This window comes from Telopea speciosissima, chromosome 5, assembly GCF_018873765.1.
Source record: "Telopea speciosissima isolate NSW1024214 ecotype Mountain lineage chromosome 5, Tspe_v1, whole genome shotgun sequence".
Classification (NCBI taxonomy): domain Eukaryota; kingdom Viridiplantae; phylum Streptophyta; class Magnoliopsida; order Proteales; family Proteaceae; genus Telopea; species Telopea speciosissima.
Window position 1 is genome coordinate 11,752,118 of NC_057920.1, and position 26,184 is coordinate 11,778,301.

At 38.4% G+C, this 26,184-nt stretch overlaps 2 protein-coding genes across 3 annotated transcripts in view; one reads left to right on the forward strand and one right to left on the reverse strand.

Moving 5' to 3' along the window:
- Positions 1-386: 386 nt before the first annotated feature.
- Positions 387-15,163, reverse strand: LOC122661364 (serine/threonine-protein kinase SAPK10). Its single transcript, XM_043856735.1, has 9 exons — positions 14,630-15,163; positions 9,978-10,052; positions 9,796-9,897; positions 9,657-9,710; positions 9,469-9,561; positions 9,169-9,261; positions 2,102-2,206; positions 1,882-1,980; positions 387-1,109 (listed from the first exon to the last, which is right to left on the reverse strand). Exons 1-9 carry the CDS (start codon positions 14,804-14,806, stop codon positions 819-821), a joined length of 1,089 nt encoding a protein of 362 aa, XP_043712670.1. The 5' UTR covers positions 14,807-15,163; the 3' UTR covers positions 387-818.
- A 3,621-nt stretch (positions 15,164-18,784) lies between these two features.
- LOC122662475 (upstream activation factor subunit UAF30-like) overlaps positions 18,785-26,184 on the forward strand; it is a 28,710-nt gene continuing 21,310 nt past the window's right edge. For both annotated transcript variants that reach the window (XM_043858111.1, XM_043858112.1), the window contains exon 1: positions 18,785-18,802. The gene's annotated coding sequence lies outside the window, so the exon portion shown is untranslated. The remainder of the gene's footprint in view (positions 18,803-26,184) is intronic.

Consider the following 26,184-nt stretch of genomic DNA (forward strand, 5'->3'; position numbering starts at 1 on the left):
AAAAGTTGCAGCAGAAGTTAGGAAACTAAGTGGAAGAAGATCAACCGAGGCAGTTGTGAGGTGGTGCAAGGACATGATCCAGTCTCTGCAGTTGTATGGTATATTGGTATGTACGGTTGGTCTTTTTATGGTTTCCCAGAAAAAAAATAGCAACCATAGCCAAGAAGACCATTTATGCAGCGGATCATAAATGCACTGATGGAAAGTTCTTTATTGACCAAAAAATTTGAGGGGAATTGAACTGTCGAAGGGAGCACATAACAGAAAAGCATCTTAGTGAATTTCTATTTCACATTATTCCACAATAGTATTGCAACACCCGTTAGTTCCTCCCCCTTTAAAAATTCGGTACTGAACGGCTTGATTTCAAAGATGTCACACATGAATACAAGGAAAACCCATCATGCTTGGAGCAACCCGATTTAATGAAAGTACATATATGCCACTAGGTGATGACAAAAGAAAGCAAACACTAGAACTCAAAATAAATAAACAGGACAACAATAGAGGAGAGATTCGTTCTCACCTGACCCATCAAATTTCCAGATCCTAGAATCCCACAACCTTTAATTCCTTGCTAAAACATATAGACTGGTTAAAAGTGAATTATGAACATTTCACACTCCGATAGGCATAGGATGATTGACAGTAGTCAAGCAAGTGGGGGTACCCGCTTTTCCATCTTACTAATTTAGCAGAGGCACATTGATCAGCCTCACAGGCCCCAGTTTCCCCAACCTTCACATGTTGCTCAAGAATAATTGTAGTGAGCTTTGCACAAAAGTTAGCATGCAAACCATAGATGCATCGCCTGCTGCTCACATTGCGTAGATTATCTCCCCACTGCTGTCTACATCAAGATCAGGATCAGTCTCCAGGTCCATGTCATCATCATCCATATCCAGGCCGTCAGCTAGATACTGATTGAGGCTACGAGTTCCTGCAGCAGGTATGGTAGCCTCAGCTATGATCTGCATGATATCATCAACACTCTGCATTGGTTGATCAGGTTCTTCAAATTGGTTGTTCATTTTCTCATCATCCATGAGGTCCGCAGGAAGGTTCTTTAGAAACCACTCGTGGTTCCTGATCTCAGACATGCTTATCCTCTGCCGTATGTAATATTCGAAAGTGTGAGACTTGTTAATAGCCCAGAAAGAAAGAAAAAAAAAAGAAGCAAACCATTATAGTTCGCAAAAGAGCAATCATATCATCAGGAAAAGTGATGAGAGAATGCAAAAAAAAATTATAGTTCGCATATGATTTAGAAAAGACGATAAAGGCAGACAAATTCATCACTAAAGAATACATGCAAAAGACAGCAGCAACATCACTGGCAGCTACTTTGCAAAATCAACAAATTTATTCCAGTAGAAATGTAGAATGATACTAAACAACTCAACCCCATATTTCTGTTTCATTACTAGTGAGGCAAAGAAATATGATTTGGTCCATAACATTAAACCCTAGGACCTCTAGGAGCAAAAAGGTACCAACCCTTTAGGTGGTTGCCCGACTACATATTTAGTCACTTCAAATAAGAAGGGGAAAAATGATTCAGAATAACACCCAGAAGAGGTTATTTAACAATACTATAAAGATCAAGAGCAAAAAAAAAAAATTCTTTCTTTTTTAGAATAAGGCTACTACAGGAATGAATTGTATTTCAACAACCATACTAACCAACAATTAGAAATATAAGTCACCAACAGATACTTGATAAAAAGGACTCCTTATCCTGGTTAATAGTGGGCTCTACCAGCAGAATACTGATGTTTATAAGGCAATATTAGTCCAATAATTTCACTAATTACTCTATAAAACTAGTACAACATAGAAACTTGCAGAATGTAAGGCTCATAAGAAACATATTTTACTAACCGTTCCTGGGTTGGAGACAAAAATCCTTGAGATCAGGTGGCGGCACTCAGGAGATATGTGAATAGAGTCGGGGATTGAATACTGGACACTCAATATTCGCTGCATAAGACAAATCCCCCACCCCCCAAAAAAACCAGTCAATATTCACAGTATAAGACAAAAACCAAATGAACAAATATTCCACTTGACAATTCTCTAACGATAATGACTGACCAAGTACCTGTATAGTCTTTCGGAAGTTCTTCGGCTCCTCTGGGTCCTCAAAAGGGTATGCACCCACCAGCATCACATAAAGGGTTACACCACATGACCACACATCTGCAATCTAGTATGGCAAAGAAGCAAGTTAGTGGCATGAGGTATGATTTTGAGATATGGCCTCATGTGTATGAAATCCAAAAAGATCTCCATGCTCATAAGATAAATACCCCACCCAAGTGGAGTTGGGAATATTAACAAATGCAAGGTTAGATAATGTTATATTATCAGTTCCGATAATCCCATCGCAGATCATGTGTATTAGAGGGAAAACTCATCTCTGAGTGTGTGTTTGTGTCTCTTTGCAGGGCAGGGAGAGAGGTTCTTTAGCATATAGTAACCCTAATCCACTTGGCATGGAAAAATGATAAAATGGCACACTTGGTCATCATCTGGACATTTCTATACTACAAACATTGCTGGTCCAGCCATAAATAAATAAAAATTCTATTCCAACTCATTTGTATTCGGCAGAGAAAATCACCTTCCTTTTCACTGGTGGCTGTATGTATGTGTGTTAAGGGGGGAGGGGCAGGGGGAAGGAAGGTCGGGTTGTAGAACCCTCAGACACTTGGCATGGATAAGCTAAAATTGCATGCTTGTTTACATTACTTGGTCCAGCAGAAAAAAAAAAAAAGGAAAGAGAAGAGCTTCCTACTCTCTCCACCCCCCTCCTCCCACCCAATGGATAACAATTTCACCGAAGGAGAGCAAGATAATGAACATAGACAAGCCCAAAAAGCGAAGGCACCAGCAGGAGAAAAACAAAACCGAAAGGTAAGAGCTACAGAACTATGGTCCCCACAAACTATTGTATGCCTCACTAGACACCATTGCTTGTTAACTAATGAAATGTACGAACAAAAGCCAAGAACCACACACTCGGCACGCCTAATTAGAAGCAAAAAATCTCCACATTCTTCCAGAATTCAGCTAGATAGATGCATGGTGGCTAGTGAAGGGAAGTCCCTCCACAATGAAATGGCTGCGACCTCTCAATCACGCCACCTGAGAGGCTGAGACCATAAAAGAAGGGCCTTGGCCCACTCATTGGCTGTGTAAACTAGAAACCTAGCTCCCTAGGTATTCCAATCTTGCCACCATCCCAGAAAGGCCCGTTTCTCAAAGTCGGCAAGATTCAAATTGAGTTTGACAATGCCAGAAGCTGGAGGGACGCAACCCAGGAGGAGAGGAGGGGATAGTTGGAAATCTATCTGAAAAGCTCATGTACTGCACCCCAAAGCTCAAGGCTTAATAGAACACTCCTAGAATGATCTACCATAACTCTCTAAAGCCCACAACACTCGATCCTCTTCACAGGACTGAAGTGTCAGCACTGCAGTATCCTTCTAACATCCTCAAGAATAACTCTTTACAAGACTAAAACCAAAACGAGGAGAAGTGGAACCAGGATTATGGACATATGGTCCAACTAACCCTCTGTCGGCGTTATTCACAAGGCAGGAATGCAGATGTGCCTTTCTCCTCTTATGATTGCTCGAGCAGTCCTTTCTTCTGTGATGAATTATTGGCACCAGTCCTACATATTTAGGAGAGACCAAAGAGAAAGTGGAGTTGAACAAAATTTTAACCTTGTGTCTCAGCAATTTTCCAGCCCAAAGCCTTTTTATTTGGTCAGTTCATGCCACGGGACTCAATGTGCAAAAAGAGATCCTTTCCACATTTGATCTACATGAATATAGGGATGAAGGTATCGGTAGAGTGAATCATGAAAAATTGATGACAGGGAAGTGTGGTGGAAAGAGTCCCAATTGTACAAGGATTGGGTATCCCAGTCACTCTAGGGGTCTTTAAGAAGAATCCTAGCTCAAGCAATGACTCTGAAAGTACAAATCCTTGTCACACAAGGATTTCTTGTCCAACTAAGATTATGGGCAACCCTAGAGCTACTAGGATAGTCCAATGCTTACCCAAATAGGAATCAAAACATAAGTTTCTAAACAAAAATAGGAAGTCAATTAGGTATCCCAACCCACATACGAATAGATAACAGAAATTATACACTAGTACTCCAAGTGAGGAATTAGAATCCAGACATAAGAAGAATTCCTCATTCAAATAGGCAATTGCAATTCAAACTTAGGCAGGAACTCAGAAAGAAATATCAGATTGTAACTGGTAGTTCAATCTGTTAGTACAGACTATTTAATCTAGCGCTAATACTGAGATATGTTAGTAGGGTAGTTTAGGTATTATGATTTGTTTCCTATTTTCTTATTTTACTGTTGTGTCCCATGGTTCCTCCAAGTGATTATATATTGAATGAAGTGGGAGCTCTAACACTAAGTTGAGACTCCCAAAGTTACACAACCTATTGTCTCTCATTGCTCTCTCCTTCTTCTCTCTTTCTCTTCTCTTTTTTTCTTCTCTTATTATTTACATGGTATCAAAGCAAGATCTCTAGAGACTGCTACAACTTTCCTAGTATCTTGTCTTTTCCCTTTCAAGGTTTCAATCATTATTCATTGATTCATATCATTTAGTTTGCGGATTCTTTCGTTTTTTTGTTTGAAGGGGTGCAGCACCCTATGCTATGTGTTGGGACTGTTTAGAGACTAGGTTCATGTTTGAAGATTAAGAACTAGGTTTCTCTTTTCGGTGGTGACTGGTTTATGGAGTGAAGACTGCATTGGAGTTCCAGATTCAGAGATTGGAGATCGATGGGTTCATCAGGGTTTGAGATTGACTTTTTATCAGGGTTTTGAGTTACAGCAGAAGTTTCAGACTAAAGATTTGGGAAGGCTGACATATTTTTTGGGTGTGGAAGTGGCTTAGTCAAGGAAAGGGATTTCACTTTCACAGCGGCAGTATGTTATTGATCTTCTTTCAAAGACAAGATTGTTGGGCTCTAAACCTCTAGATACTCCCATGGATCCTAATTTAAAGCTGAAGGCAGTGATGTTTTTGGTGATCCTGAGAAGTATCAGAGGCTTGTTGGGAAACTAAATTGTTAGACTATGACTCGACCTAACATTGCCTTTCCTGTCAGTGTTGTGAGTCAGTTTTTGTCTGCTCCACGGTCATCTCATTGGGATGCTGTTAAGTGTATCTTGCGGTAAATCAAGAAGTCTCCTGGACGTGGTCTGCTTTACTCTGACCATGACCATGGACGTGTTAAGGGTTTTTTAGATGCTGACTAGGCTGGATCTCCTGTTGGCAGAAGGTCAACTACAGGTTATTGTATGTTTGTTGGAGGGAACCTTGTGTCATGGAAAAGCAAGAAACAAACAGTTGTGGCTCGATCCAGTACAGAGTTGGAATATCGAGCTATGGCACATGTTACATATGAGTCAATGTGGGTGAAACAATTGTTGACTGAGCATGCGTTTACAGATGATTCGCCTATGCAATTGTGGTGTGATAATCAAGCTGCTGTCCATATTGCTTCGAATCCTATGTTTCATGAAAGAACGAAACACATCGAAGTGAATTGTCACTTTGTTCGAGAGAAGCTGCAGCATGGGCTTATTTCTCCTCGTCACGTTCGTACAGGAGAGCAACTTGCAGATTTGTTTACAAAGTCTTTGGGGAGTGCTAGAGTGGATTATATTTGTAACAAGTTGGGCAATGATTAACATCTATACTCCAGCTTAAGGGGGAGTGTTAGTAAAGACTATGTAATGTCTCAGTATTAGCGTCCTGTTGTGTCCCTTGGTTCCTCTAAGTGATTATATATTAAATGAAGTGGGAGCTCTAACACTAAGTTGAGACTCCCAAAGTTACACAAAACCTATTCTCTCATTGCTCTCTCCCTCTTCTCTTTCTTCTCTCTTTCTCCTCTTTTTTTCTTCTCTTATTATTTACACAATCCAAATAAGGAATAAGATACCTGAACAGAACTTTTGAAATTTGATCAACAAAACAGAATTTTGATTATTCCTAAAAAGTAGCAAAGGTTTGGATCAGCAAAGGGAAAATCTAGAACAGAGTTTCAGGTTTCAGATTGAATTCGTGATTTGAAACTGGAAACATATTTCCAAATAAAACGTTATTCTCGGAACTAGATTAGAATACAGAATTGAAAAACCTTGCCTAAAAAGCAGCAATCAATAGCTAACCGTAGCCAACTGACAGCTCAAGGCTTCCTCAAAACAAAATAACTAATCCCTTCCAACAACCCAAGAATTCTGGGTGGGTACAAGCTACAAAACTGAAAATAAACTTGCTACAGGACTCCTCAATGGACTAGAGTCACTAATTATAGGACCCCTTCATGGACTAGAGCCAATATAACTACTATATGACATAATAACAGAATCCTATTAAGAAACCCAAATAATTTTTTTCCCTGCATCAGAGTATCAGGAAACCACGCCCTCTATTCCCTGTTTATTACAAGTGGCCACCAGCAGCTCCTAAACCACCTCATAAATCAAATATACCAATGTCAATGTTTGGACAGTAGAAAACATTTCCAGGTGGGGACTAAACTACTTAACCCACTACAACTATGTCAACCCACTGTAAGAAATTTACACTAAATAAACCTGCCGGGGAGCCCCCAACACTTGGACGAAATGGTGGTACTTCACATCATGCATATGACAGTCACTTAGCTTAATTTCAAACTTGCAAACTTAACTGCAGATGATTGATTTTTTTGGATAGATTATCAAACCAAAGATGGTGTTAGACCAAATGGAACATTCAATAGTTCAGGCACCTAACTTCCCTTTACATGACATAGGTCCTGGTTCCTTGGGAATTTGCTATCGACTTTGTTGAAGAACTTCAATTCCCTAAGAGTGATTGACTTCATGGATTCAAACGCCTCCAAGATGAGTATACAATCCAGTCATAGAATGTGTCATTCACCAAAACCAATGGTGACTCCCAAATACATTTTCTTCACAAATCTGAGATAATCAGACTTGCCTATGATACCCATCTCTATCATTCCTTTACTCACTCTTTTCAATCTCTAGTGTGGTAAATATGTAAAGCCATTAGCAGTTACATACAATCAATGGAACTTTTTGTGTTTCCACAAAAGCAAAGGGGAGGGGGTTTATTGAAAAAAAGAACATCTGCAGTAGACCACCCTAAACTATAAGAAGATTACTTTAACAGTTCTGTTCAATCAACCGAATTTTCTACATTTCCCCAAAAGCAAGGTGGAGGGGCAAAAAAATAAAACATGAGCTGGTAGACCACCCTAATACATTATAACAGGACTTCTGCATTTATTACAGGAGGAAATTTCACGGTGTACTACCAGGGCCCTTTTTTCGCACAATCATGCCTCACGCTTCTCTTCAAGTTCGGTCTGGTATCATTAATTGTCACAGAAATCCAGCTTCTCTTATCAATTTCTGCTTCAGATTACATCGTCATAGTCAATCACCTCACCACAAAATAATATTTTCCACCCAACATCCATCCTTTTTATACATGGCAGTGTGCAGAATAAATAATCAACCTCCATTTACCAATATATTGCCCATCTGCTAAAATGCATCAGTGATATTCTAAGATAACGTGTTACAGGTGATGCCCAGAAAAACCTTGATGTTCTTGCCAAGAGGAATGTGCTGTCCTTGGCAAGGACAAGCGATAGGAATTAGCAGATCAAGACCAACAAAGGGACCATAGAAAGGTTCAAGAGATAACAGTCATTCCAGCAACCATGAGAATTTTCGCAACTTGAACTTCTGATTGCTTTCAAATCCAAGTATCCTTCCTTAGAGAAACAGGTGTGGTTTCTAGGTTTTTTCTTTATAAAGCTTATGCTAGTTTCTGAAGGCCAGAAGATTTTTCTCAACTTGAAAGCACTACTCTTTTAATTCAACCTCCATGTTTGTGCTTTAGCATCTGTTTTCTTCATTACACGAGCCAGAGCACTGCCCCCCCCCCCCCCTTTTTTTTTTAAAGGTCAAACAAGTGCTGACCAATCAAAAGAATGATGCTTTGCCTTTCACTTTACCAGGAGAGAAATGTCTAGGCGGAAAGAATGGGTGTATAATCTAAAGTCCAGGGCACTCATTAGTCTTATGTGATTAGAGAAGACTAAAATACCAATAAAGTCCTGTTTCCTCTATTTCTCACATCAACCCGCACACTGGGAAAAACATTTTAGGCCCTACACACATTTCCTCCAAGTAAATGAAAACAAATGGCGAAGGTTTGGGACTTTGATAGTGTTCAGCCTTCAAAAAGAACATTCAGCAAAGCCATTTCAATGTGTAATCCAAACATTACACGATACATTTACCAATATCACAACCAAGTGAACCGTGAAGCTTTCAAAGGAAGTCCTAACTCTCAACATACCCTCCACATGACACTAGATCTTATAACGCCAAACACCACCTAAAATACTCAAAGATAAGACTTTTAGGGAGCAAATTTTGGATGATATTGCATAATTCCTCTTGCACCAATGGGTAGGATTTAATACTCATACAAATTTCATATACAGAACGAGTAAAACAGTAATTTCAGGTGTTTGGTGTCAAAATGGTCAAAGTTACTGAATCTACAGCATATTATCCACTAAACAAATTGAGAAAGAAGATACTAAATGCTTAATGAAGTAGCTATACATTACATTGAATTTAAATGCATGACATAGTTGGTGAGAAGTGAGAAGAAAGACTGCATGTATTAATACAGATGCATAATCTGAATGCTATCTCCTACTAGAAGTGAAAAAAGAATTAGCCATTAGTCAAGTACTTGCAACACCAAGAGAATTAAATACCTTGCTGACACACATTACTGAGTTGCTAACATTCTATAGTCCCAACTATCAGTGCTCTAATTCCTCTAGGAAAGTCCAACAAGGAATGGCATTACTCACAGAAAAACTTAAAGAAGAGCTTATTCCTAAATTTCATGTCGACACAGTGTCATAAATCATTGCGGTGAAACAGTTAAAACAAAGAATAGAAGCATATCAAAAACTATATCTTTTGTGTGCTGTAAAAAGATATGCTATGTTAGCACAATTCAGCCACACAATGTGCAGGTTCAACCATATCAAGTCACAGAAGTTGAAATGATCTTTACCTTGCCATCATACTCTTTCTTCAGTAGAACTTCTGGAGCAATGTATGCAGGGGTTCCAACAGTTGACTTTGGTTGCGAATGAAGCACTGATGACTAAGAAAGCAGCCACAGTCAGAAATGTACAGAATTCAAATATTGTATGACCAGAGATAACCAATGAAAAACAGCAATTGGTCATAAGAATAATAGAGACACTTGACATTTTGTAATTTCAGCTCTGAACTCCATGGTTCAGTATGATATAAAAGACTAAGAGCACTGGAATATTGACATTGCAAGAATAAGAGAAAAGGGAAGTACCTTAGAATATCCAAAATCACATATCTTTAAACGAGGGGCAGGACTTCCATCCAACAGTGTGTTTTCTAACTTCAAGTCTCGATGGCATACTTGCTTCATGAAGACAACATGGAGAAGTTAGACAAATTACTCTTCACATCCTAATATTAAATAAGTGGAAATCCAAACAGAGAGCCTCGTTGAACTACCATTGAGTGACAATAGCTGACTCCTGATATAAGTTGCTGGAAGAAGAAGCGAGCCTGCAGCCAAAAATGGAATAGACAAATGTTAACTAGTCTGCACGAACTAGACTATAAAAGAAAACAAAGGATTGAATTTAAGAACCTCATCCTCCCTAAACCGGCCTGCGTTGCATATGCGTTCAAACAGCTCTCCACCAGATGCATATTCCATCACAATAGCCAGATGGGTGGGCGTTAATATGACCTAGAGTGGATGGTAAAAGAAACTTAAGACATCAATCTTTTTTGAACAAACACTAATGAAGAGATTGAAACAGTACTGACCTCTTTGAACCTAACAATGTTGGGGTGCCTTAGTGATCTGTGATTAATAATTTCCCTTTGTACATTTTCATCAATCTGTTACAAATAATAGCAGAATCAGAATGAACTCAATATTTCATTGACTATAAATTGTCAGCTATTCCAATCCTTGGTTGACTACTGATTTATGAAAATCTGAAATATGCCACCAAAATCCTTCAATAGAGTCAGAAGGTTCCTATGACACACGGTTTTAAATTGCCAGACCTTTCATACCCTTGTTGTCTAAAGTAACATACTGCTTTATCAAGACATAAACCCTTACTATTAAAAGACACCAATGCTAAATTAAAACCAGTTCCATCTGTTGACATATGGGTGTAACTATTCTGCCTTCGGTTTTGATGATGAACTCATAATGAGATGATGGTCCATGGGATTACTAACATATGTGTGAATGTGAAAGGATGGTCCATGGGATTACTAACATGTGTGTGAATGTGAAAGGATCAATACAATCCCAAGTGCACAAGTGGACAATCATGCATTAGAGAAAAATTCAGCTGATCAAACTGAAGCCATTTCAGCTGAAAGGATGGTCCATGGGATTACTAACATGTGTGTGAATGTGAAAGGATCAATACAATCCCAGGTGCACAAGTGGACTATCATGCATTAGAGAAAAATTCAGCTGATCAAACTGATGCCATTTCATGAGTAATGAGCAAAGTGGCATGGAAGCTTGAGGAACACAATTGAAAAACTTCATCGTCCCAAATCCATCAATGGTTGAAGACTTCAAGACTTGGACGCATCATGAAGAAATCAAGCTCCATAGACATAGGATTTTGTACTGAACTTGTGTTCTCTTTTAATCCTATCTATCTCTTTCTCCAAGTCTAAAAAGCTCACATTTAAGTCACCTAAGCCCTAATGAAACAAGCCTCTATGATAAGAAATCGACTCTAGCGACTTAATTTGATCTGGATGCAAATACTCTGTTTCACGGACGTCTGCTAAGAAGGCACAGACATCCAATCCGAATAGTGTGTAAAACTACATTAAGTCCTATCTTGAGGACATCCAGGAGTTATCACGGGCGTCCGGAGCACAGCATGGACATCCGAGGTGAGACACGGACATCCGAGCAGAGAGAAATGAATCTCAGATACTTCCCAGGTCTGTGAGACGTCCGCAAGAAATCACAAATGTCCGATAGACTTGACAACAAGGTTTTAGGTCTCGGCTTCGCCCCTGGTTACGCCAGGCCACGAAACCGAGTTCTGCCGAGATCTCAGCGAGTTGGTCTATTTTTTTCTCGTCTTGACTCAGTGGTGGGTTTCGGTGGCTATATGGCCAAGATATGTCTTGAAACTTGACATCCACCCTATTTGTTGTTTACAAATTCAAACCCAAAATAGTACTTCGACTTCGGACCCTAAGTTGGTAGTCTACGGCATAGGTGAGCTCTACCCTAGGTTGTTCCACAAAATATTTAAAACACATATAATTAAAGTAGAGGTGTAAAACAACTTAATTAAGTATTAGGAATTAATAAACATCAAACCATTTAAGCATTAGGCATCATATTCATAATCATACATGGTGATAGTTTGACGGTTTGTTAATAATTGTTAGAAACTTGGAAGTTGGAAAGAAACATAGATTAAACAAATACAAGTGTAAGTGTGTAACAAGTCCTACCATTTGAGAGTAGATAGTACTGAAACGAATGTCTGGCCGGATCATCAATATGACCATTTTGTTGTTGTTGTTGTTGTTGTCGTTGTTGTTGTTGTTGTCGAATCAAACTCTGCTCTGATTGAATCATAAATGTTGGCCATGACATATTATGCTGGAAGTAACACTCGAAGTCATCCACAACAGCCCTATAAACCGAATCATCAGCATACTGGAGGTACCCTAACCTAGGGTATATATCTTCGAAACGTAAGGAACTCAATCGAGAGCCACCACTACTAGATGGTGCCCGTGGAACCCGAATTGGCACCGACATGTATGGTTGGGGGGCCAAGAACCCAAAGATGTTTTCCACAAAACCAGACCCAGTATGTGTTTGACCCTCATACTCGAGAGCCACCGCTACTAGATGGTGCCCGTGGAACTCAAACCGGTACCAACATGTATGGCTAGGGGGCTAGGAACTCAAAGATGCTTTCCACAAAACCTGACCCAGTGTGTTTCTGACCCTCGTACTCAAAGGCGGAGGATGATGATGATGAATGGTCAGCCTGCCCAAAGGCCACAAACTAACCATACCTAGTATAGTGACTGTACTCGACACCGTAATTCATACATAGTATTCTTTTGTGGGTACAGGGTTTTTAGTGTGCAGATTCTTTATTTGATGAGAGAGTGAGATTCTTTTGTATCCTCGGGTTGGGGTAAGGTGGGTTATGTCCCCCCCCCTTGTAATTCTTGATCATTTAATTTTGGATTATTAATAAATTGCCAGGGGCCAGCCCGGGTCCCAAATAATATTCGGGATTAAAAAATATATATATATACTCGACACCGTAGATCGACCAATGGTGTCCAACATATATTAAATTGAGTTCCAAACAATGAGTATAAACCATTTTTTTTTTTAAAAAAAATTTTGGAAAATCTTATATTTTATAGCAAAAATAAATAAATAATTTGGCCTCTGTGAATTCATAGATCGGTGGACATTGTATCACATATACAACCTACATAATCAACAAACAAGTATTGATCATATTTCTATGAAAAAAATAGTTTTTGAGAAGAAAACTTTTACTTAAAACTGTTTTTGAGATGCAATGCAGCTAGCTCCCTCTCTTGATGTTGAAGCTTCAATCTTGAACTCAAAGCTTTAATCTTCAGTTGATGTGAGATTTGCATAAAAAAAACAACAAAACCCTCACTTGGAGATGTTTCTCCTTCACAGTAGAGCGAGAGAGGCGAGATTTCGAGATGAGGTCGAAATCTCAACCGAAAAAGTGTCTTTTTATAACATGGGCTTGGTCTAGTTTGATCGAGTCGAACCGAGATCAAAACATAAACCGAGATCTCAATCGAGATAATGTATAAATCCCATATCGCCTTGCGTCTTGTCTCGAGATTTCACGAAACCAAGTTTTTAGCTAGATCTCGCTGAGAACTTGTACCATGCTTGATGGACATCAGAGGTAAATAGCCATTAATATGATCGTTGGAGTTCGAGGTAAAGTGACGAACGTTCGATGTTAGCTTAGAAGGCCAAATTGGGGTCATTTGTTGTGATTTGTGAACTCTCCTTTGGTTACATAAAGGGACTTAGTGGGACCTTTTACTGATTCAAGAGTCTAATATCTTTCCCTCTAAGATTTAACTAGAGATATATTGTGATCCTTCGAGATTTAACGGTTTTTTGTGAGATCTTGCTTTAACTTGCTTATCCTACCTTCTGAGGTAATTCATTTGTACTCTCACATTCTTCAAATTGCGTCCTTGTGTGTAAGGCATATCCTACACAGGTAGAATCACTAAGGTGATTGGAGAAGGTTAGTAGTGAGCCATATGGAAAACTACTTGCAAGGTTTGATTGCTACTGGGTAAAGCAATTGCGATAATGGAGTGTATCTCCCTGGGAGTGGATATAGGCAAAGTTGCCAAACCACTATAAATCCTTGTGTCTCATTCGCTCTTTTCTCTCCCCTTACATTGTGCTTCAGTTGTGTGAGTTCAATCTTTTGAGTTAGCTTTCGCATTTGCAATTCCTTTACGAAAAAGATTGTCACTCTACTTGAGAGTTTTTAAATATCCAATTCATTCCCATTGGGTTGCCAACCGATCCCACACCATCTACTCCACTCAAGACCAAAGGTAGTGCAGGGAACTTTCTTAAGTTCTTCCCATCCTTGGTTGACTGCTGATTCATTATAAATCAGGAATATGCCACTAAAATCCTTCTACGAACTTGAAGGTTCCATCCGATTAGGTATTACGTTGCCAGACCTTTCAGACCCTTGCCGTTAAAGGTAAGCTGCTTGATCAAAACATACAAAAACCAAGAGGACAACAAAGCCAAATTCAGACGCTTCCATTCTACTCCATTAAAGACCATAAAGGCAGAGCAGGGAACTTCATAAAATAAAGTCAATCAACAACAGGAACCAATATCAACAAGAACTTAGGGCACTAAAAATAGTTATTCCCCGCCAAAAGTAAAGCACAGAATTTCACAAAATGGAAATAAATGAACCAATATAAACAAACTCTTAACTTCAGGAAAAAAAAAACAAGCAGCGGTCTCCATATATGAGGATTTAAAAATTAGGAAGAGAGGCGGAAGGGAATTAGGGAACAATCAAAATCTCAACTTGTCCTTCAGCCATCCCCTCACTCCCATTAATGAACTCCTCATTAACACCGACGCTCTGAGACGGCAGAGAGGAACACCCATGAAACTCAGTAAAGATAAACCGAAAAAATACTCGATAGAGCTAAAGTTCAGCCTTTTCTCATCCATTTCTAAACGGAGATCACAGCCATCAAAAAAATTCACGTTATTTTCGGCATTCGTCACCAATAATTGACACAGCAACCAACCAGTAACCACGACAGTAAAATAACAAAAAATAAAGAACTCAAAATGAAACAAATCAGCAAAGTGGAAGAAACACAAAGGAATCAATAGCCAGACTAACCTTCTCCCCCCGCTCGATGTACTTCACAGCGACAAGCTCCTTAGTCTGCTTATCCCTCATCAGTCTTGCGACGCCGAAATTCCCCGCACCAATATCTTTAACGAGCTCATACCGATCGCTGTCGTGCATTATCGGCATATCCATACCAGGACCAACATTGACTTGAGATCGATCCATCGAAACAATACCTTCTTCTCCGACAAAGTCTAGCTCACATTATCAGACTAAAAGAAACCGGTAAACAAACCCTAATCACGATCGAGCCAGCGCACAAAAACGTGACGCGGGATCGATCATCCGTTGCAATCAAACGATCAAGAACCCCGTTGGTTGATGAAGACAGAGACGGATTATTAGTTCAAGTCCGTGAAGCTTACTTACCTTCAACAAATTCTTCTGTTCTTCATTTCTTTACTTTCTTTTCAGTCAAATTGGAACAAAGATAAGTTGCAGAGCTGGTGAGAGCTCGTGAACTGCTTTTACTTCTCTTCTTCTTCTTCAATCGGAAAACCTCACGCAGTAGATATTTCTTTGATCAAATCGATGACGGATTAGGCAACATATTTAAACTATACAAATAATAAATGAACCAAAAAAAGCTATAAATTACAGAAATGTCTCCTGCTTCTTCTTCAGACGACCAAAAGCTCCCTCAGTTTCTCTCTAATTGACCAGACACTCCCCTCGTGCCCCTTACTTCGGATAAGGGTCACAACTCACGAGGGAGAGTCCTTTCGTTGGTCGTCGTGTGAAGGGACGGAATTTAATGTAAGAACCATTTAGACCAATAGATCTATGCCGCCAAAAATGGACGGTTAGATTATAGCCCTTCTCTGCTACCTCTATATTAATAAAGAAAAGATAAATGACAAAGAAGGATAAAATAGTAAATTGATATGTGGGGACAAAGTGAGGTTTTAATGGTTTATTCTCTTTTAGCTGGCGGTGGAATTAATTTTTGGTTTTAACTCTAGTTCCAGCAACTTGCTCGCCGAAGCGTCTGGACTTTTCTTAAACGGGTCCCACCTGACCTTTTTTTATGACTAGAATGTCCTTTAATGGGGGCAGGTTGCTCCGAGGTTTCCCGACATTGGAAGGGTACCAACGTAATTTAGTCAAACGGAAAGTGACAATTCTTGCATTAGTTGTACGCTACAGGCCTGCCGTTGACAAGGAAATTTCGGAATGGCATGAGACCGGCACACCGGTACTAGTTGTTGTCTATGTTATTACTTGAACTCTTATTACCGGTCAGGACGGTCACACTGCAGCATTTAAGTGGCTTTAGTGCAATAAATACTTTTTTAGAGTCTATTAGCTCTCCGCCGACTTCCGATTTTGGTCCGATTTAAGCGCTACAGACTTGCGGGTTTAGGCCTTTAGGGTGGGCTACTGCGCACGAAGTACTTTTTTCCACGGCACTATAATTCAGTTTGAAGGAAAGCCATTGTGTTCTTCGGATCACTGTTTTATGGTGTCAGGTTAGACTAAACAGTTCACAATTGGAATCTAACTTGATTGTGAGTCGATCAGACGGCTGTAAGCATGATACACATGAAGTTTCACCATCACATGTATAATTTGGGTGAAGGGTGTACCAAAAGGACTCTCTGTCCAGCACCGTGCTCGGGCTGCATGTGCAGCGCGGGACTTGGTGAGGCGTGAAAAGACTGCCTCACCCTTGCTCAGGCAAGGTGCTCGAGCAAAGGTGAGGCGGTCTTTTCACGCCTCACTGTGTCCGACGTTGCACATGCCAGCCCAGGCAAGGTGCTGGACGTACAGGAGTTGAGTCCGAGGGTGTATGGTTTGTGTGATATCACAAAAAACAAAAAAATTTGAGCGGAAAGTTATATTTTAGGACACCCTCATGGCAGATTTTAGTGCGAGAATCATTCTGTATGCTGCACAGGAATCCAAGAGAGTGAGCGGATTCTGTCTGTGTCTAAGGATGTACAAGAATGATTTTGGTATGAGAATCTAATCCAACCTCCATCCACTGACCACCTTGATTAGGCATATACAAGATTATTAAACTTGGATCCTGGTTTGAGTCGAACTCGACTAGAATTGATTTGAACCCTAGAAACCCAGCATGGATCGATTACTCTGGATTAGTCGGAATCAAGATCAAGGTTGCCTGATTCGATCGATCCAATTCTTGAAACTCTAGATACATATCCAAATAGACAATCAAAACTGTTGGTTCGAGTTCGATCACCCTTAAGGGTTGATCAAGAAGAGCAAGGATGACTTAATTAGATGGGTTCCATGTGTTAGTTGGGTTGGACCCACTTGGGCAACTAATATACCACTTGGTAGACATGCATATAGGGGTGTAAATGAATAGCCGAAATCCGTTTTCATATCTGTGTTCGTATCCATTTAGTACTATCTGAATCCGTCTGAAAACTAAACGGATGCAGATATAGATAGGCTATAGCTATCCGAAAAGTTATATTTACATGTAAAAGGATAAAATATCCGATCTGTATCAGTGTTCGTATCCGTATCCGTTTAGCACTATCTGAATCTGTTCGAGAGCTAATCAGATACAGATGCAGATATAGCACTATCTAAGCCGAATCCGATCCGTTTACATTCCTACATGCATAAGATGTGGAAAAGTGACCGTGTGATGTACTGAGTGTAGTTCCATGACTTGGAATGAAGGGGTTTTAGTCCACATTGGTCAGAAACCAAGATCACTAGGCTTGTAGATGTTTGGAACCACACAATCGTGCCCTAATTGGCCGGACCACGGAAATTTGAGTTGGGGTCAATCAGAACCATATGGTTCAACCCTCTGTTTGGTTGTAAGCCAGAACTCACCTTAGGTTTTGAGATTAGATTAAAGAATTAATTGTATGGTGGGACCCAGTAACGCACTTTTACTCCACCTTATCAGGAGTTGTTACAAAAAGCTTCACGTGGTATCAGTTTTAATCAGCAGAGTAAGTTCACCAGTTGGACTCCATTCCATCTACATGGGATGCCTCGTGTTCGATGACCGTGAATAAAACAATTTTCGCAAGGGAAATAATACAATGTCACGCATGAAGATAAGTGATCGTGTACCAACACAAAGGTACACGAGGGATCTAAATGGATATCCGAAAATCTGAATTCAATCCGCATTTGTATTCGTTTAGAGATATTCAGAAAAATATCTGAATACTCCGATAAAAATTCATTCAGAAAAAAATTCAAATATTTAATAATAAAAAATTAAGTAATGAGGATTTTTTAAGATTCAACAAATTATAGAATATGAAGGAAAATAGAATCATGATCTAAGAGATATGGATTGAGAGTGAATTGTATCCGCCAAGGGGAGGTAGGTCCGGGTAACACAAGGCAGAGATGTAAATAAATGGTCGAAAATTCAAATTCAATCTACATCCGAATCCGTTTAGAGGTATCCGTATTCGGCCAAGGAATCTCTGGATCCGATCACATCCGAGACAAATCCGTTTCATTTACATCCCTAGTACACCTATACATGTAGGGTTGTACGAAAGGCAGAATTTGACCTATCAAAATTCTGATGTTGAGTATCATGCTCAAACTGGTTTCTTATGCTATTTCAACGCACAAGATCAGATCAAACACAAATCCAAAAATGGCCAGCCCCTCGTAAGATTAGGGTTAGTTTGCATATTAGGATCTACCAAGTGCATATCTATGGGGGAGCGTGGCCACTGCGCACGCAAGGGGCACGCACAGAAGCATCAAAAGGAGTGGCATTTCCACCTTTCATGAATGAGGGCAGCAAGTGGTCATTTCATCTCCCTCTACATCTAGGCAGAGGCGCCATGCTCCCCCCACAGAGTTCTTTTTTCCTTTTCACATATATAGGTTTCGTTTCTTTATATTTGTAAAGCGGTGAAAATTAAAAATAAAAATAAAAAAAATCAGTAAAATAGGATTTTTTTTATTGTTTATTTTAATATAAAATGTAAAAAAATTCATTTTAAAAATAAGAAAATTATATAGAGGAAATTTTTATGCAAAATATTAGTTGCATAAAAAAATTTACAACAAAATAATTAAATATAGCCTAAAATGAGAATTGCATAGAAGCTATTGAGATTTGAGATCCACTAATCTATGAAAATCAATAAAACACAAGAAGAATTAAAATAGCAATATTATGTGTGAGAGAGAGAGAGAGATGTTTGTTATTGAACACTTCCGTGCCATCCAAACAATATTTAAAAAAAAAAAAAAAAATTCAAAATTTAAAATAAAACAAAAACTTAGAAATGTATGCACGATAATTCCACTAACAATAATCAAGAAAAAAAATATATGATTAAAAAGAAATTTTATGGGTGTTTGAAACTACAAGGATCTATTTCGTTCTTAAATATATAAAAATATGCAAGCAAAGAAGAAACTCAAGCGTATTATTAGGAAGAAAAAAAGAAAGTCACAACACGGCTATAAAAAAAATGGGCTCATGTTCTCTGTGCCACAGCACAGGCTGTGCCTAAACACATAGGCCTGCCACTCATGGGGACAGGGTGGTCATTGCATCCACCCCCATGTGTCAGTGCGCAGCCTACGTCCCTGACACAGAGAACATTCTCCCAAAAAAAAGATAGTAACAATAAGAACAATGGTCATAACAACAACAATAATGAATTGCATGTATATATGGAAAACCTTCTTCTACAAAATCATTGATTTGGACACTTACCTTATGCTTGTACCATTTATATTTATATTTCTCACTCTTCTACGCCTTCATGACACCTAAAAGAATCACCATCATTCATGAAGACTGAATAGCAAGATTTCAAAACCATGTAATGCAAATCGTGCAAGGACTTTAAAGTTTTCTAAATGTCAGAATTGAAACATTGTGAGTTATTGAACATGCAAGGGAAAGGAAGAAACAATGAACCTGAACCAGCTAATAGCGATAATTTATATTAAAGAACAATAAACGTTCACGGAGAGCCTTGACACCTTTGCAAAAATTGTCGATATAGATAACACGTGAAAAAAAAGCTAAAAGCTTTTTCGCAACTCAAATTTTTATGGACAAATTTTTCCTCCACTCATAGAGGACGGTTCACCCATTATCCTAAGGTTCAAAAATCCCTCTTAGGCTTTTAGTGTGTTCCAAAATACCCTCCTGATACCCTTTCCTGCCCATCGATGAATGGGATACCATTTACCGTGGATGGAGGGAAACTCGGTCCAATTTTGATTACCAATATACTTTTTTCTAAAATGGATAATTTACTCTCTTTTTCCTTCTTTCTTTTTCCCATAATAGCGATACATTTAGCTAGAAAAGCTCAATGTTATTAAGTAGAAATCAAACTATTAGATTGTTTTTAATCTACCTTTCAAGATTGAGCTTCAACGCTCATTGAGCAATCAAGCTACTATGCCATCGTACCGTGGTAGCAGTAAGAAAAAACGTTAATGTCCCTTATATAAATGAGCGTGCTAACATGCGCACCCATCAATCTAACTATTGCGCTAACGTTCAATGGTGATTATAGATCAGCTAGTCATTGCTTGTTAAGGGCGAATACTTTTGATTCAAAAACTCAAAAGACATTGACATTTTAATTGTCCTAAAATAACCATGTGTATCATGTTAAAACTATCAAGACCCACAAATATATGAGTTTGTTAGTTGTGTTACATATTACCATTTATTTATTTATTATCATTGTTGTTTTTTTGGGGGGGAGGGGGGGGGGGGAGGGGGGGGGCATGTTCAAGTTAATACTGAATCATTTGTGATGGGAAGGAATCATGTTTAGGTTATTACTGAGCCATCAGCGATGTGAGGGAAGTATGTTTAGGTTATTACTGAGCCATCTGTAATGGGTGAGGGAGCATGTTCATGTTTAGGTTATACCTTCTGACTCCTTCTTCTTTTTTCTTTTTTTCTTTTTTCCTTATAATAGAATCTTCTCCCCCTCGTGTAGATGAGTACAAGTGAAAGATCTTGCTTTACTCTTCTTGTGAAGCGGAAGGTTTCTCAAAAAACTTATTATTAGGGAAATGGTTCTTTGAGTTGACTAGAGAGTATACACTAACACCTTCTTTTTCTGTCCATCTCCTCGGATCCTCACATGGAATGATCTCTTTGTTCCCTATGTGTGAAATCGTTTTGTTGTTCCTCAATAGTGTGCTCTCATATGCTGCTTACTCAAAGAACCCTCTATCCTTTTATAAATAACAACTCCTCCCACTCTAAAAGTTGCATGAAACTCTAAAGCTTGAAATGGGGCTAGAAGCATTTAACCAACCATTTGTTATACACTTTATTCAATTCCAAACTGACAAATGTATCTTTGCATTTTGTGAGATTACAGTAATAAAATTACTTATTTTCGTTGGATACTCTACCATTTTCATGGTCATTTTGATAATTTAACTTTTACAAATTACGGACTTTAAAATTATTTCATTATGTCCATTATTCTCTATCTTTCACAAAGCTTTTTAGTCTCTTAATTCTTTTATTTTTTTTTGGTAATAGTCTTTTAATTCTCAACATAATTAAAGGCATTGATGGATATTCATGTCCACATCATTTTGTCTTTCACGACCAGTTAGACGTAAAGTTGTTTAGCTGCTTTGACATTGTATCCCTAAACTTGTATTACGGGAGAGCATGTTGGTTTTCAATATATCAATATAAGTTTACATCAAAACTTTACCAAATATAATGTTAAGTATAAAAGTGCAAACAAACAAACAAAGAAGAAACAAGTAAAGATAAGTTTTATATAAAAACATTAGGCTCACCCAATTATTACTATCAGGTTCCCAAGCATTAAAAAGTTAAGAACAACTAAAATGTCATTTACACATGATTCCCTCTTATCTCTATTATATTATCATAATATTCTTTCGTGTTAGCTCCACAAATCAAAGTTGTCTGTCTATTCTATCTTTTTTTGTTAAGATTTTTATAGTTTAAGTTTCAATTAAACATCCTTCCACCTAGAGCTGGCAACTTGCAAGTCAAGTGGGTTTTTAAATATCACTAAAAAGATAGAAAGTGGTTTTATTTATGGAAAATAGAACGCTACCTAGTCGTATCATTCTTCCAACCAAACACAGGAGTGCGCAAAGTTACCACTTCGTCTCAATAAAATCTAAAAATTACATTCATGTTGATGTCTCTGCACGTGCTCTCATTGGCCCCAACGCTGGTGCAAGGCTATACAATCAAACAATGATTCTTGCCCCTTATTTATTTATTTGTTAACTTTGTATTTCGAAAGGAGATATGCTTTTATCAAAAATAAAAAAATTCACATGCCTTCTGTTTGTTTGTTATTTTTTTAATCATGCAAATAATATGACTTGGTATTTTAACAGTTGGATAAATTGTAAATCTTTTCAAAAGATCATATATATGTCAAATTTGATTATCTATCTCAGCCATGTGGCGATGTATTGGGCTTCTTCATTTTAATTTATTTTTTTATTTCATATTATTAAAAAAGTCTTATTTTTAAGATAATTTTCCAAACATAAGTGGAAAAGTCAGAATTATTTGGATTGAAAACGTTATAAGGTAATGATTTTGACATTTGATTGTAAGTTTAGGTAGGAACTTTTAGCTTCCACATTGTCGTAATAACCGGCACCTAGAAAAAGATACCTATACCACGGAGTAGTTTTGACCATCCGCAACAGGGACTATGAGTTAATGAAGACACAAAAGTCCAATCACATGGTTACATCGCCAATAGATTTGGGTAGAGGAAAACTTATTCCAAAGAAAAAAGTGTCAAACAATTTATCTCAATGTGTTAGCCTAAGCCGCATAGCCATGGCTAGTATATTTGAAGGGGTGATTGCGATGGGATCAAGATCACAGGCTATAAATCATACTAGGCTTAGTTCAGGTTAGACTAAGCCTAGACTATTATTTGGGCGAAATAAGCCCATATCAAGTGGTATAGGGAAGCATACTAAAACAAAATGGTACTGTATATAAGAAGGCAGTGAGGTCATTTCCTGTGAAAAGGAAAGAGACATACTACTAGCAATTAGCATACTCAAAGAACATTTTTCCTTTATAAATTAGGAAGAGGGTTCGCCATACTGCTACTGTGGATAATCTTCCATGACACACCAATGGTGATGGTGGTGTGCGTTATCATTCATATGATATCCACATGATAAGGGAAAGAGAATAAAAATTTAAAAAAAAAATTCATGTGAGAAAATATACCGCACATTGGTGTGAGGGAAACTTAACCCATTAAAATTATTTACCAAGATTATAATTAAGACAACTTGTACATTTTAAAAACATTGTTGAATTGGATATTCTCTTATCCAAATTCAGATTCTAATCTGATTCTGCAATATTTCTTGCCAAGTTCCACCTTAATCTAGAAGCTTTTTATATTTGAAAGTCAATCTCATTAAACTATCCTCATATTAGCGTGTATACCTGTTGGCAAAGAAGTGGCGATCGGACTGTGAAGGGTCTGTTTATTTTTTGGATCCGTTTACAAAAATAATATCGAGGGCAAAATAGCAAAAAACCAGTATTGAAATCTTAAGGCCTTGAGGGTGTCCGATCTGGTCTGATACAGTTGATTTCTATCGATATCGGTATTGGCGACGACTTATACCAATACCGATACTGTTAAGTAAATCCTTGGTTATTTGGCAGTAGAAGTAGTGCTGGCCACCCCGGGTCCCAGGTAATATTTGGGATAAAAAAAAATAGAAGTAGTGCCGGCTAGACATACGAGAAAAAGTACATTGATGTGAAGAAAATTACATGTTTCCCCATACATGTTTTATTGGACAAGGAAATTGTTTAAAGTTAATCTAGAAAAATAAATAAAAAAAGGAGAGGGTTCCCTGAAAGGTGTTAAGAAAACAACGCCTAGAAATGGGATATTGTAAAAGAAAACGTAAAAAGAAAGAAAAAAAGCACACAACACCAAAGATTTATGTGGTTTACCCCCAAGAAGGTACGCTACGTCCACGGTCGGTGATAGAACAGTTTCACTATTTCTCTGAAGCAACTTACAAACCCTCAAATGTCTCCACCCTTATTTCAATGAGACAAAGACACTTTATAGAAAAGCCTTAACCTAGAAAAGTACAGAAATACCCCTAGAACTAAAAAATGACCAAATAGTCAAGATCGGATCAAAACTAAACATATGTCGAAATACATATTGTTTTGAAGGTCTAGACGAGCTCTACACAACGTATCGCCATAGGCGATGATGTATCCGCCTTTTAGGCCATTCGAGCTCGTTTCGAGGCCGAAATGACCCTCCAAAGATCCGATCCTTACTACGCTTTCTGGGCTAAGATCAAGCTTCACCAATAACAAAAGGCAGTGTGGCCCTTGCGAGTTGCGGCAACACAACGGGCAATAGGAGCATACGTGAAAGCATCAAAAGGGATGGGGTTGTTATTTCGTGCCACACTGCCTTTCAAGGTTCTTTTTCCCTAAAACGTATCAATGCCTCGATTTTCCTAGAGATAATTAATTGCAAATGGAATCTCACTCTCTCTGTCTGAGTGTGTGTGTGTGTGTATGTGTGCGTGTGCGTGCAGATGACTAAAATACAATTCCCCGGCCACTTCTAAAGAAAATTGAATTGGATTTTTTTTTGGTGAATTCTTATCCAATCTCTCGTGTCTCCATGAAAATATTGGAGTTTTCCTCCACTCATGATGAAAGACATTATATCAAACCATGATCACACCGAAAAAAGGTATTACCGACCTTCATCAATGTAAGGGACTGGAGTTAATGATGAGATTTATTGTTCCAAGAGTCCACTTGTAACATAAAATCACCGTAGAAGAAGAGATTCTCTATTCACCTAGTTACATGAAATTTATGCCAAAATATCATAAAGCATATTTGGAGAAAAGATTTGTACAAAAAACAAAAATAGTTAAGACCGGCAAGAGTTCTTTGTGGGGGAGCATGGCCCCTGTGCATATGAGGCGGGCAATTGAAGAGCGCACAACAACAGCAATAGGGAAGTCTTTATGACCTTTCATGAGGGGTAGGGCTGTCATTTTGCCCCCATGTGTCTGGGGCAGGGGGTACACTTACCCAGAGAGATCATTTCTCCAATTGTTAAATAAAATTTGAGATTGTGCACATATCCTGCTCAAACTATTGCACATAACCTTAAACCTTTTTCAAACATTTGCACCACAAAAGCTCAATCTCTTTGAACAATCCTTGCTAAACTTTGCCAATGGAGATGCCCAGGCTACTAAAAATCTATTTTAACTGTGGATGGTGAAGCAAATTTGGAAGGAGAGAGATGAGCTATTGAGAAGATTTGACAATGCCATCCTCATTTTTATGAGATTGTATGTTAGCCCATTTTCCTTGAGAAATTTCCAATTCTCTGTAAAGTATTTACTTTGCTATGACAGCAAATTTGCCACCCCAGTGAGGGAAATTTGTGGGAACTTTTGGGAATTTCCTTTGCTTCTTCTTTTCTATCCACCTTCAACTGTCTCACACTTTCCCACCAACAAAACAAGAATCGTTATCCTCTCCTGTAATTGCACGGTGCAGTACTGCATCATGCGGCGCAGCAGAAGTCATGTGGCACAGCGGGCCCCACATGGTGGACATAACCTCTGTAACTGCCGCACGATGCAGTACTGCACCGTGCAGTAACTGCATAGGTTAAAAATTCACAAAACAAAGCCTAAAGAATCAAACCTATGCCTTGGTACAATTTAAATGAGCGAAATATTTCGTTACTTAAAAAAAGGGTAAAATATTTTAAACCCTTGGTAAGCCCATGGGATTCAAAACCCAACCCATTCATGTTCCAAGTCATGGACTCATGGTTCCAAACTCTTGGCACTCTATCTTACCTCATTGCTAGAAGCCTAGAGTTACGTTGTAATGTTTTGAGAAAGAAAATAAAATGGAAAAAAATAAAAACTCTAACATTAGCAATAATATTTTGCAACTAATTTAAAATTTATTATCAACTAAAAAATTTAAATTTATTAAAAAAACAATTTTCAATTCTCTGTAAAGTATTTACTTTGCTATGACAACAAATTTGCCATCCTTCACTTTAGTGAGGGAAATTTGTGGGAACTTTTGGGAATTTCCTTTGCTTCTTCTTCTCTACCCACCTTCAACTATCTCAAACTTTCCCACCAACAAAACAATAATCGTTATCCTCTCCTGTAACTGCACGGTACAGTAGTGCATCATGCGGCGCAGCAGAGGTCATGTGGCACAGCGGACCCCACATGGTGGACATGGCCTCTGTAGTTGCCGCACGATGCAGTACTGCACCATGCAGTAACTGCATAAGATAAAAATTCACAAAACAAAGCCTAAAGAATCAAACCTATGCCTTGGTACAATTTAAATGGGCGAAATATTTTGTTATTTATAAAAGGGTAAAATATTTTAAACCCTTGGTAAGCCCATGGGATTCAAAACCCAACCCATTCATGTTCCAAGTCATGGACTCATGGTTCTAAACTCTTGGCACGCTATCTTACCTCATTGCTAGAAGCCTAGAGTTAGGTCGTAATGTTTT

What these genes read in the sequence shown, in the direction of transcription:
- LOC122661364 (XM_043856735.1), bottom strand. Translation starts at nt 14,806, where the DNA reads ATGGATCGATCTCAAGTCAATGTTGGTCCTGGTATGGATATGCCGATA. An exon ending in TCAGCTATTGTCACTCAATG is followed by an intron (nt 9,562 to 9,656) that starts GTAGTTCAACGA and finishes GTCTTCATGAAG; the next exon opens with CAAGTATGCCATCGAGACTT. An exon ending in AGAAAGAGTATGATGGCAAG is followed by an intron (nt 2,207 to 9,168) that starts GTAAAGATCATT and finishes TTGCCATACTAG; the next exon opens with ATTGCAGATGTGTGGTCATG.